General features: G+C 38.3%; 1 protein-coding gene across 5 annotated transcripts in view; it reads left to right on the forward strand.

The window, feature by feature from the left end:
• The window catches only part of DGKI (diacylglycerol kinase iota), a 208,261-nt gene that overhangs the window by 146,346 nt on the left and 48,877 nt on the right, over positions 1-13,038 (forward strand). For all 5 annotated transcript variants that reach the window (XM_061372000.1, XM_061372002.1, XM_061372001.1 and 2 more), the window contains 6 exons: positions 997-1,076; positions 2,918-2,962; positions 8,257-8,326; positions 9,953-9,993; positions 11,594-11,721; positions 12,292-12,417. In XM_061372000.1, the coding sequence (XP_061227984.1) occupies positions 997-1,076; positions 2,918-2,962; positions 8,257-8,326; positions 9,953-9,993; positions 11,594-11,721; positions 12,292-12,417 (490 nt within the window). The remainder of the gene's footprint in view (positions 1-996; positions 1,077-2,917; positions 2,963-8,256; positions 8,327-9,952; positions 9,994-11,593; positions 11,722-12,291; positions 12,418-13,038) is intronic.

Raw genomic sequence — 13,038 nt, forward strand, 5'->3', positions numbered from 1 at the left:
ACTGTTGGTGACTTTATGTTGTTTCTTGTTATCCAGTTACGAAAATGGTTTATGAGTTGATATTCTCTTCTCCTTATGGGATACTTCATATGAGGATTTAAATCTCTTTCCTGCTACTCCCCTACTTTTTTGTGCCATTGTTTGTTTAAAGACCTCCAAGGAGAAAAAAGAACTTCATTCAGTGATTCATTTATAGATTATCAGGCACTCAAGAGATTTCATATGTTTTTTTATTTAATGAGATCTTAGTAGGCAGCTCTATTGGTGCTTTCCTTGTGGACTCACATACACTTTTTTGTCTTTTGTTCTTTTTGTGGGTTTGTTTGGGATTTTTTTTGGCTGCAAGAACGGAATGGCTGTGGAAACCTAAATCTCCTGTTATAAAAAATGCTGCCTGAGAGGAATTATTTACTGTATTTTTATAAGTTCTCTTCTTCTCTCTGAGAAAATATGGAGATGCATCCATTTTGAGTGTAGATGGAATAATGTCTGTTTTGATTTAAAAGAAGCCTTACATCAAAATATGGTGCTGGACAGCTTTCTCTGAAATCAGGCTGTAACTTTCAGTAGTTTAAATCATTTTTGTAGGTCTTTAAGAGTTCTGAAAAAGAAATCTCTCTTATTTCAGTGTGTAAGAACAAACCTTAAACTCTTGTTCTGGGGATGTTCCTTTCTTTGCAGTTAATAATTGATGTTGACATCAGAAAATGAAGTAAGCAATTTAACTGAATCTTTGTTTGGTATGAAAGAGTTGGTATGAAAGAGTTGAAAATTGAAATCTTTGATAACTATAAATGGGTCAAGCTAATGATGAATAATATGTTCCTGCTTTTAAATAGCTGTTAAGACTTAGATAGTAGAAAGCTTTTCTAAAACATTAAAAAAAACCCAAAACCCAGAACAAAAACCACAACAAAACCTCGAAGCATACTGTAAATCTTATAAAGTTCTAGAGGCTTTGGTTAAAGAGGTTTTTGTTTGCTTTTGATTTTCCAGCCATTCCTCTTGGAATTATAGTTGTACGAGGAGACTGTGACTTGGAGACCTGTCGTATGTACATTGACCGTCTACAAGAGGTGAGATTTTGGAGAATTCAGATATCATTTATTAACCTATATTCTGCTTCTTCCAGTTCTGAGTGTAGAGATTTAATAGTTGCTACAACCGTATGTTGAGAGTATTTCAATTTACCTACCACTGAAAGTAAAACTTTAGAATTATTGTATACAATAATATCATACAGGGTATGATGATAACATAAAATGTATGATAATAAAAGCAGGAGTAGCATGGAAACATATTTTCTAAACAGGAAATGAAAAGTCATACCGAATCCTTTCAAATGATAACAGAATGGACATTGATGGGCAAGTTTACTTCTCCTTGAACTGGAATGGAATACCAGGACTTTCCACATACCTTACTGAAACTATATAAATTATTGATTAGAAAGTATATTATGTAAGGATACGCAACATGGTATTCAAGTGGGTCTAATTATGTAAATTTCATTCTCTGAGACTGTCATGGAGTAATCTGAGACACCAATAAACACTATAGATAACAACTAGATTTTTCCAAGTATACAGAAAAATATACTGATGCAGCTAATAATAATGTTGCCCTTATTGTCTTGAGAGATCATTCTACAATACAGCCTGGGAATTGAAGACTCCAAATTGTAATGTGTATACGTTCAGCAATATAACTAAAGGATTTTCATTAACATACTGTCTCTGGTTTTAATATTTTACTGATCTTTCTCAACAACGTGTGAGGACATTATTTAGTTTTCTAAATAGGTTGTCCAGTTTATACAGGAGCTATGAACCTCATCTCTCGTATTGGACTCTTTAGGAGCCACTGTCTTCCCTATGGTTTCGAAACTCTGCACTGGCAACCTGAATATGTGCCTTAGTATTTCACTACAGGCTTTTACTTTTTTTGCATGTCAGCCAGGATTCCCTTCATCAATTGAAGTTCTGAATATTCAGACCTCAGTTGTGCTATTATTATCAGTCATAAAACAGTATTGTAAAGTGATACCTATTTGAAGTATTCTGTGCTGGGGACTTACAATGAAATAATTGTGATGATATTTCCAGCAGGTTACAAATGTGATCTCATACTAAGCTCAGGCAACTTAATGGCAAGTATCGGGTGGCAAGTAGTACAGCCCTCGAGTAAGCACAGATAGAAGTTCTCGTTGAATTACCCACAGCGGTTGTGGAGGAACTGTGTTCCTCCAATTTTCTGCAGGGTTTGTGCTACTTTTTTGTGTGTGTGACCTTAATTTGGCTCAGACCCATTTGCTGGGAATGGAGATGCCAAGGTTTTCTACACTCTGCCAACTCGCATACCAACTGGGGAGCTATGGTCTGTAGGTCAGGCTTCTTGGTAGGCTATGTCATGAGCTAAACCTGTTTGTCAAAAACTTTATTAAAATAAGTTAGATTCCTAACCGTGCTAAATATCAGGGTCATTCTGATATGACCTCCCTGACATGAGGTTGTCTTGAAACAGGGGGAACTGCCAGTGGCTTTCTTCAGTGCATTAATTACTCATTTGAAAAAAAATAAATAAATTACAATAGAAATTTATAGATTTTAGCATGTTTTGTTGCTGGTACTCTAAATTTTGATAGTTTCCATGGAATAAATACCTCTGTGATATGGTAAAGTGCTATTAACATAACCTCAATATTTTAAATCCTGTTTTTTTTGACCAAATGCATGCAAATCTAAACTTCAGGTGAGCTTTCCATGAGTATTTAGTGGTGTTTGTTTCATATGTTTAAAACCATGAGAAATACTTGCAAAATTATTTGTTTCCCAACTACTTCAGATAATAAAACTACAAGCAGTTCTTGTTGTTTTAATCTTTTTCATCATTGCTGTGTCTTTCATCCTCCTGCTAGGACCTACAGTCAGTAACTTCTACTACACAGAGAGTTCATTACCAGGTAAGATAAACTTTCCTTTTAGTATCAGAACAAAAAAGAGGGTTAGCAATTTGGGCTGCACTGTTTGTATTTGAAGCCAGGTTTTCTTTTTTTTGTTAGATACCTGTATGTTAGATAAATTTCTGATTATTGTTTACCCCCAAATGGAAGAGTTTCCTTCTGCCTTTCCTCGCACAATCCTTTTCCTTGCAAACTTTATGGAATCATATTTAAAATTAGCACAGCATGATAATGAGTGGTATTGCAATAGCAGTGCCTTGCATACTGAAATGAATGAGAGAATGTGACCTGTGAGACAAAGGACAAAAGTGTTTCTCTGAGAAACTGAACAATGACATGTTATATTGCATAGCTGAAGTAATAAATGAAAAAAGGTGTGCTATCAAGCCTAACCCCTTAATAACTGTGTGCACCTCAGTCATCTACCTTTAGTTTAACATAATCTTCAGAGTAGTTTTTTACTCGATTTTGGGCACAAACGTGTCTTTTGCATGTGACAAACAGGTTCTAGTTTTAGGTGGCTAGCTTTTAAAATTGCTCTCTTTGTACATTTTACATTATTCTACAATTTATGCAATACAGAACTTGCCTTTACAGTTGGAAGCACTGTTCTGGAATGCATATTTCTCTCAGTAAACTATTGCACTGCACAGTGCTTAAATTTGGAGTAAACTAACTCAAACTAACTCTACTGACTCCCGAGCTGATCTGACATTAGCACTGAGAATTGACACAAACCATGGTCAGTTGACACAGCGCCTAAGATCACAAGAGAAGTTTGCATAGTCTCAGTAGCCATTTCCTAGATTTAACAATGCAAGTCTTGTTTGGGAGTGGTGGGAATGAGTTCACTGGGAAAGCATACAGGCAGCCAGCTGAGAGGAACCCATTGCAATTAAATTGCAGACAATTTCTTGGGGCTTAATGATTACCTAGGTGATACAGAATTTCAGTTTAGCAAAAATGCCTGTAAATGTGCTGAATGCAGGAAAGACACTGAGAAAATGCAATTTGGCATGTTTTCCTGGAGATGCCTTCCTCATTCCAGCTCATGGTTTGTTTCTGCATTTCCCTGCCCAATTTTAACCTCATATTTTTTACATTTGTATCAATGATTGCCCAGGAGGTGAGTTTCAGAGCAGTGTTAGTGTCTAGTGAATTGGCTAATAAACCAGCATGTATAACTCTGTTCCACTCATTATAAATTAACCTAAGAGGTTGCTGACTGCTCCATGTGTAGGAAACTGCCTGAGGTAAAATGAAGAGCTCAATCTGTGTGTATGGAAGGGGCCAAAAGAGAGTATAAAATGTCAGAAATCAGCTCCATACTTGTCTCTAACCTCTGCAGTCATAGCAGTATACAAATTAATTGCCGAGGCATCTTCTCTAGTGCACATCAGTGTGAAATCCCTAATATACTATCATTTTTTTAATGATATTTCCATTTGAATGCTCCACCCTCTGTGTCTTCTCTCTAGTACTTGTTTATCCTGATACTTTGAACATTGGTTTATTCTCAGTGGGTCATTCCTAAAAACTATCTTGTTAGGTTAATTTGAGGATTGTTCCATGTTTGTTGGTACCCCTTTACATGTTCCAGAAAGGGGGGAAAACCAGGAAAAAAAGAGCATGAATATTTGAGTTGACGGCACCATCTTCTTACCTCACTAATAAGGTGTCATGGGTACTTTTAAGACTCATAAATGCAGTTCTCTTGTGTGATTCCTTTGCACCTTGAAACATTGAGAGCAGAATCATCAACAAGCTCAGATAAATTATGCTAGAGTTAGTTTTCATTCTGTTTTGTTTCTCTAATGAGTTTACTGCTCAAAAAATATCATTCTTACAGACCTGAGACTTCTCAAGCTAGTTCTGCAGTTGAACTGTAATAAGTCTTAGAAGGAACATATTACAATGTATAATTTGTGACTTGAATTTGCGTTTACTAGCGTTATCTGTATCTTCATTTTCCTAGCATTATGTACTTCGCTAGGTCTATGAATTTTCACTCATTTCTCCTCTTTGTATAATCTACCCTTTTAGTATGTACCTTTGTCTTTCAATGTTTTCTTTCTTTGGCCTTTTGTATCCCTGTGCTCACCTTTCTGCAAATAGTGGGATAAATATTAAGCTACATTAAGCTTTGTGCATGTAGATATATAGACATTAGCAAACCTAGTGGATTTCAGAAAACCCTTGGCTCTCCCACATACACTGCAGTTGCCATACAAGTAAATCCATAACTCCATCCCACAACTCCATAAGCCCATAATAGAGAAAGACATAGATATATTTTAATTTTGATGCTTAAACCACTGAGATGTAATTTTGTTCACTTTATGGACTGCTGAGTTGTCATTGTCTTCATCTCTCCTGTAATGCAAAGAAGTTGGAGACAAATGTACAAAAACCTGAGCAGGTTTTATGGGATCAAGTAAAATCCATGAGTCTAAATATGGGAAAAAAATGAGGCTGTTTTATTTTTGCCAGGGTAGCTACAGACACAGATATCGTGCATCAGAAGGTAAATATGCATATGTATTTTTTTAGTAGAGCAAAGTCTGTAGGTTTCTGAGATAACATTTCAAACAAGATCTGTTGCCAGGACTATTAACCAAACTCTAGGGCAGTGAGGAAACAACAAATGAGTAGTCTGGAGTTATCTTTGCATTTCTGTACTGGATAACCAGAAAGGAAAGGCAGTAAAGAAAGTTTCAGTCAATCTCCATGACAGAAGCTAATGAGTCTTGCAAAAGCTGTCATGATACCAAATGAAATTAATAACGTTTTGTAACAGTATCATGCCAGGCACTGATATGCATTCGTCTGGCTGAGAAATGAGTGTCCATCAAAATGCTAATCATTATCACAGCTGCTTGAAAAACAGCACATAGTGCATGCAGGCACCTTGGTGACCAAGAAGCTGGGGAAGGTAAGAACTGGTACATATCTGAACAACATCAGCATGAGCTCATTTTTAATCAGGTAGCTGAAAAAGTGTCAGATGCTTTTAAGTAAATCAAAGAGCAATGTCTGCCTCTCATACAAGGGCATCATTTGCTCTGTATTCAATTTGGAAATTGTTTTACCAAGTCTGACTGAAATGACAACTTCCTTCAGCATTCTCTGAGATTTTCTCCAGTTTAAGAAAGCAAATTACTTCTTCCCCATAGTCTTACCATCAGCCTGGGGAATTGAACTGATGAAATTCCCATTTTTCTGTTGACACATTATTTTTTTCATAACTTTTTCTCACACATGGCTACTCAGGAAAGAAGTATTTTAGAAATAAAACAGTTATGCAAAAAAGTAAGATTAATTTCTGAGAAATATCTATTACTTCTAGATTTTCTTAATGATATAAACACAAAGCAGTGTAAACAGAGGAATATATATAGGAAACTGAGGAATATATATAGGAAACTGAGCCTTTGGGAATCTATATGAATGTTCCGGATGTGTTGGCTTGATGCACTGTAAACTTTAATTTTGTGTTGTTGTTTCTGCACTTTTCCTCTTATATACAAAGAAGCCTGCTTTCTCCTTGAAACCACATCCATGGTGCCAGCTGCCTGAGGGAATGGTAGGATTTGTTACTTGGAGTCTCTCACTTAGGCTTCTAAAGGGTGGCTTTCTAAAGGTCTTCTGTAGCTCAGGCTGGACTGGTGGATTTCTGTTATGCCAGGAGGTTGTGAATGCTCCATCCCTGGCAGTGTTCAAGGCCAGGTTGGACGAGGCCTTGGGTGATATGGTTTAGAGCGAGGTGACCCTGCCCATGGTAGGGGGCTTGGAACTTGATGATCTTAAGGTCCTTTCCAACCCTAACTATTCTATGATTCTATGATTCTATTCATAGCTAGTTGTCCCTTCTCTCTGAAATCCCATTATTGCTTGAAATCTCTTTTTAGAACTCACTCTTTCAGCCAGCTTTAATTTCTGGCACTGGACCTTCAAACAACTACTGACCTGATATAGCTGTGAAATTCCCAATACAACAGTTGTTTGTCCTGCATAGTGCTGTCAGGAAAGGTGCTGGGCTCCTGTGTGTATTCTGAGATGCCCTAGTGAGATATCATTGTATTCTGGTCTGTTTCCACCAATCTATGCCCATGGGCTTTCTGTACTCAGCAATACTTTTTTCAAAGGTACCTTTCCTCCCCATTGCTTCTTTTTATTTTCTTGCCTTGTGGTTTGGTATACCACTCTGTGATCTGCTGTCTGAAGGAGGAGTAAAGTTTAAACTTGAGCCAGTTTGTGCCTGAACTTACATCATTAGCAGATGTGCTGATTTTACTGCCTAAGATGCAAATAAGGATAGAATCTGGCTCTATACAGATTTTGAATGTGTGCCTGAGATCCATGCCGTTGTGCTTAGCCCTGTGCAGATCTATCTGTGTTTAAAAGTAATGTCCCAGTGGCTTTCAGAAGTTGGCTGACCATTCACTGGAAGCATGGAGCAGAGCCATGACCACCCTCTGCTTTCTGAGATCCCTTTTACCTCTCCAGCTCAGTGAGAGCTGAATAAGCAAGGGGCAGCTGTTTGACTCCTTGGTGAGTACAGGTCAGGAAGAAGGTCTTTGTTCCTCCCCACTCATTTGGTTTGGTTCCTCAGGTAATGTCTGTTGGTTCTCAAGGAGGAGGTGTTCTTAGCCAGAATAAGAACACATTGATGCAGGATATCTGTCTGTTTGGCTAGTGGTGGTCCCCAGGTCTGCACTCTTTATATTCTGGCTGTAGAAGATAATGTGGTTTTTTTACTTTTATGTGAATTTGAAACACACCAGAGACAGGCAGAGTGGATAACTGCTTTAAGTGGAAGATCAGTAGAGGAGGGAGTGTAAAAAAAATGGAGGTAGAATAAAGGAAGGTGACAGACACAGAAGCAGCAAATATATTGAAGTTCACGGCTGTGTAATAGTGATGTGTGTCTTTGACTTCTTTCACCTCTCTCTGCTCCTGTGTCCCCACAGATAAGTGGGGCTGTAGTCAGCTGAGAAAGCTGGTTTTGATGCGGAGCTTTTTGGCATTTTGAGCTGAAGGGAAGGGGATAGCTGAGGATGTGTCTGAAACTAACCATATCAGTTTACTCTTTTGTATATTACAGCCAAACCCTGATGTCAGTGAGAAGCAAATCCAGTAGGTTTGGGTTATCTAGGTTTTGCACATTGTCCAATATCAGTAGAGCAAAATGAAAAGAAAAGCAGAGACTAGAAAACAGTCCTTTTTAGAGGAAAAAAAAAGTTTTTTTTTTTGTTTTTTTTTTTTTTTTAATGTAATTTCTCTGCCTTATCCAGGACCAGGAAAGCTCTTTCCCCAGGGTACTTTCTGTTCAGAGGCTCTCTCCTAGATGGTGCTTCCTAGATGGTAAGTATATGTTCCATTTCTCGTGCCTAGCATACTGCTTGCTTCTGGTGTGCACATGGATAGTGCATCTAAGAGTATTACTATGGCAGAGTAACTGTTTCTGCTTGTTACACTGAGTAGGTGAAAAAGGAGCTAAGAACCCCCTTTTCCCCCCTGAAAAATAAAACAGGCCCTTCATCTAACAAACAAAATGTCTGCTGTAGCTTTGTCACCCCAAGGAGACATATTTTGCTGATTAGAGGTTTAGGGTTTAGCATCTCTGCTGTGATGAGCAGCACTTACTGCATGGCATTGTCTGAAGTCAGAGTGCAGATGTTTGTGGCAATGTGCTGCAGCTGATAAAGCTGTGTTATTATTTCTCTTTAAAGTACTATAGTGTTTAGGTGATAGAAATGTACCTCCCTTTTCCTGTAAGGCTGTGCTTGATGTAACTCCCTGAAGAGCTGCACTTGTATTTCACCCAGACTTTGACAAAGCAGACAGCTTATCTGGGCTTTACATCAGGCTCCAGAGCACTGAAATTAGCAGCTAAAAGCATCTGCTTTTGCAAAAGCTTCAGTGTGGGAAAACGGAATTTGCTATTGTTTTAAACAAAAACAATTTCTCCTTGTCAATTTCTAGTCACTCTTCTTTGTGTCTCATAAGGAAAATCGATAAAAAAAGATCCTGAGAATCTGTTTGGGTTTTAGAGAAATCTGGGTGGATAGATACATTCAGGTTTTGTCTTTAGGGATTTGATATTCCCTTGCAGTGCCAAAACCTACAATGCTACATCACTGTGCTCTTGTGTTAAAACTCCAGAGTGAATGAACCTGATTTTACTGGCCAAGCTAAATGCAAAGCGGAAACAAACAAACAAAAAAATCACATGTGATGAAGAACACTGTAGGTGAAAAAATGCTTTTGGTTTAGTAACGTAAATTATATGGCAGTGATAAGATTCACATTAGGTTATTATTTAGTGAATCTACCCTATTTTCATGTGAGTTTTTGTGAGAAGCACACATTTTCCTTGCGTGCATTGGTAATTCAGGATGAATATCTGTGGTCATGCATTTATATACATGCATTTATATACAAAGAACTTTCAAGCACATCACTGTTCTTTAGATGCAAAAATTGGAATTAATCCTATTAGACCCATTGATTTCATTGGCTGAGGCCTTGGGTGATATGGTTTAGTGCGAGGTGTCCCTGCCCATGGCAAGGGGGCTGCAACTTGATGATTTTAAGGTCCTTTCCCACCCTAACTATTCTATGATTCTATGGTTCTATATGCTTTCTACATTCTCATCAAAACAATGCAATGTTTCCTGTCACATATTTTAATGTAATCAATTCTTCTTATAATCCTGAAATACATTTTATATATTTTTAAAATACCAATTTCAAGTTAATAATTTCACTGAAAAATGTTTTGTTAAGCCTAACCTTTAAATTCACCATTTAAAGTGTAAGAACATGAACTTAATGAATGAATCAGATTATGTCCTTGTGAAACCATTGTGACTTCACTAACACAGATGTTGTCTTAGTGGTAGTGATATTAATTCAGCCCATCTTGTCCATGGAGTTCTGCTCAGGCTATTTTCTTCACTGCAGTTTTGTTGTTTCTCTGTCTTGCAGCAACTTCTGCTGATCGTTTTTACCGCATTGACAGATCTCAGGTAAATCTTTATTCAGTTACCTTTTCTATAGGGATTTTTTAAAGCTATGTCAAATGCAGCTTAAAATGAATTATATGCTATTCCTCTTGTGCATTATAAAATGCTACTGATGACTGAGGAAAAGTAGAGAAAAAATTCTGAACCATTTTGCTGTTGATGTAATTCACATTGTTTCATTGAAGTTTTATATCTGCTGTCAATCTGCCCTTCTATTACTACCAATCTGATGTACAGATCAGAATGTTCTACATTTGTTATCCTTATCGAATCTTACCAGGAGCATCTATGTTGCACCAGGGTATTTGAGTTTATCTTTTCAATGATGCTTTTAGTCACCAGATGTCTTGATCCTGTACGTGTAATGTGAAAATTAAGGTGATGTTGCAAGCTGAGAATTATAATCACAGCTATATCAAATATTCCCAAAGAACCCCAAAACAGAGTGTAGCTCTGCTGGATTGAAACCTGTGGTATAGATCTGACAGTCTGAATGTATTTTCTAAAAAACACTTTGAAAATTTTGCAGTTTTTGGTGTTTCTGGTTTGTACCCTGAACAGGGCAGTTAGTGGCTCAGTATTAAGTGCAAACTGTTGATTTAGCACAGTGGTCATTTGTGTCTGGTTCCCCTGAGAACCGTGTAAGCTGTTTCTGAATCACATGAACATATGACTGTTTCCTAGCAAGAGCAGCTGGGGTTTTAGTTCAAGCAGAAAGAGCTGTGGCTTTAGTTCAGATGTCCCAGGTTCAGTGTCTGCATGTAGCCACCATGGGACTTGTTTGCACAGTGATATAAATGCTTTGATAAAGTTGCGCTTTAACATTTGGAAAACAAGGATGCAGAAGGTGCTGCTACAGGTTAAACTGGAGGATGTGACTCTGTTTGGCTTATTCTGCATTTCTTCAATACTTGGCTTTGTACAAATGGTCATCTTTCCCTCCCACTCATTTGCCCTGTGTTTCTGTGATGGAAAAGATCAATACTGTGTGATAGTCCCAGTGCACAAATGATGGAAAGTTTTGCCTACATAGACAAGCCTACTCACACTTGGTGTTTTTTGAAGGACAACGAGCCTTCAGTGTCAATACCAAAAAAAAAAAAAAAGAGAGGAATTGAGAGAGAAATCTTTGGTAATGGAGAGGTGAAACCAGAATATAAAAGCAGTGGAAGTCATAAAAGCAGTGGAAGTCTGGGAGAATATCCCCAGACAGTGAAAATTTCTGTCAGCCATCATAGGAGAACAAACATTAGGTGTTCATCTTCGTTTTGCAATGCAGACTTTGGCTTTATGGGTAGGCTTCCAGTTTCCAGCTGCATGACAAAGAGCCACCAAGTAGCAGCCTTTTAAGTGTTGCTGTGAGTGTGAAGTTTGATGGTTGGGAATCTTGTTTGGCCTGAAATCGCTGGAGTATTTATTGGTGACTGTGGTGGCATTGGTTTTAGTGTGAGTGCATGTGTGTGCACTTATATAAATACACAGAGTCCCATGAATACTCTTCAGAGATCCTAATGTGAACCCAACTTTCTTATAGCCACCTGGGTGCTCTGAGAGACCAGGGATGATAAAGGCTCATTACTTGTTCCTTCTATCACTTCAACAGGAACATTTGCACTTTGTGACGGAAATTTCGCAGGACGAGATTTTTATTCTGGACCCAGAGATGGTAATGTCACAGCAGGTGGGGACACCACCAGGAATGCCTGATCTGGTAGTGGAGCAGGCCTCTGGGTGAGTGGTGCTTGGATCTAGCTTTCCACAGGTATATTAGAGTTGGACATGTCTTTTCTAGTTCCCTCTTCTGAAGGACTGGGAGATGTGTGAGGGCAGATCTTAGGAGGAGAGCTGAAAGGATCAGATACAGCCATGGTAATGAGAGAAGGACAGTGGAATAGCATCTATTTCATTAGATATCCTAGAACACACAGCAGGACTAACGCACTTCAGTACCTTTTGATCTTCTCATACTCCCTGACTGTGCTCCACCATAAATCTGTATCCATTGAATTACAAACCCCTTCTCTGCATTGTCAGGGCTCTGATAATACTGTATAAAGCCCTGAAGCCCTTTCTACCTAAGCATGATAATAAAGTGTCTGTTTCTTCTCATCATCTGGGCAGACAAGGAACGGTCCTATTTGTCTTTAGTAAGTCTTGTGCTCACAGTGAATTGAGCTCTTTTAGCTTGCTATGGGCTGAAAAGTGCTGGGTGCCAGTAAGCATAAGACAGCTTCAAAGTGGAGCACACAAGGTAATTTTTGAGGTGCAAATGTTTTTCTTCCTTCCTTCTTCCCTCCCTAGAATATCAGATCGGTGGAACCCTGCAGTCCGAAAGAGGATGCTGAGCGACAGTGGCCTTGGCAAGATTTCCCCACACTACGACGTACCGGACAAACAAAAGGGCACCAACCAGACACATATGCTGCAGTAAGAACCCTCTGCATTTCTCTTCCTAATGATGCACTGTCACCATTACCACAGACAACTTCTAATGGCTGCTTTAAGCTTAATGGATTGTGTGAACATGCTGAAATTATGGAAGTCCTCTTGCTGTTTCTCTTTTGCTCTTCTCTTCTGTTTCTTTGTATTTCTCCATTATTATATGTTCTTGGTTTTATTTTTCCCTGTGGCACCCTGCACTCTTAATAAACCTAGATCCAAGTTTCCAAAAGTAAATATGTTATTTTGGATGGTGAAGATTCAGCTAAAGGAACCTTCATAGCAAATGGCTATGAAAAAGACCAAAGCACTCATCCTTAAGGTAGCTCTGACGCAATGTGACAAAGCAGAAGACTCTACAATTGCTGCTTACTTTAAGAGATGTAGGCAATAGTTTTTATATAATCTTGAATCAGAAATACCACTGCTGGTGTAGTATGTCTAAACAGTGGTTTTCTTGCTGCTATTTCCTACCTGTAAGAGATTTCTACCACCACAAGCATGTTTGCCATGTTCAGATTTGTGTAAGAGTCATTCTTCTTGCCTATTTCAGAAGTGGTTCTCAGCTTTTTGGTCCTTTTGCTTTAGATTTTCAAAGTTGATCCGTAA

The sequence above is a fragment of the Neopsephotus bourkii genome, unplaced genomic scaffold (genome assembly GCF_033783945.1).
Source record: "Neopsephotus bourkii isolate Nb327-2 ecotype Australia unplaced genomic scaffold, CSIRO-AGI_Nbou_v1 NB_1589, whole genome shotgun sequence".
Classification (NCBI taxonomy): Eukaryota; Metazoa; Chordata; class Aves; order Psittaciformes; family Psittacidae; genus Neopsephotus; species Neopsephotus bourkii.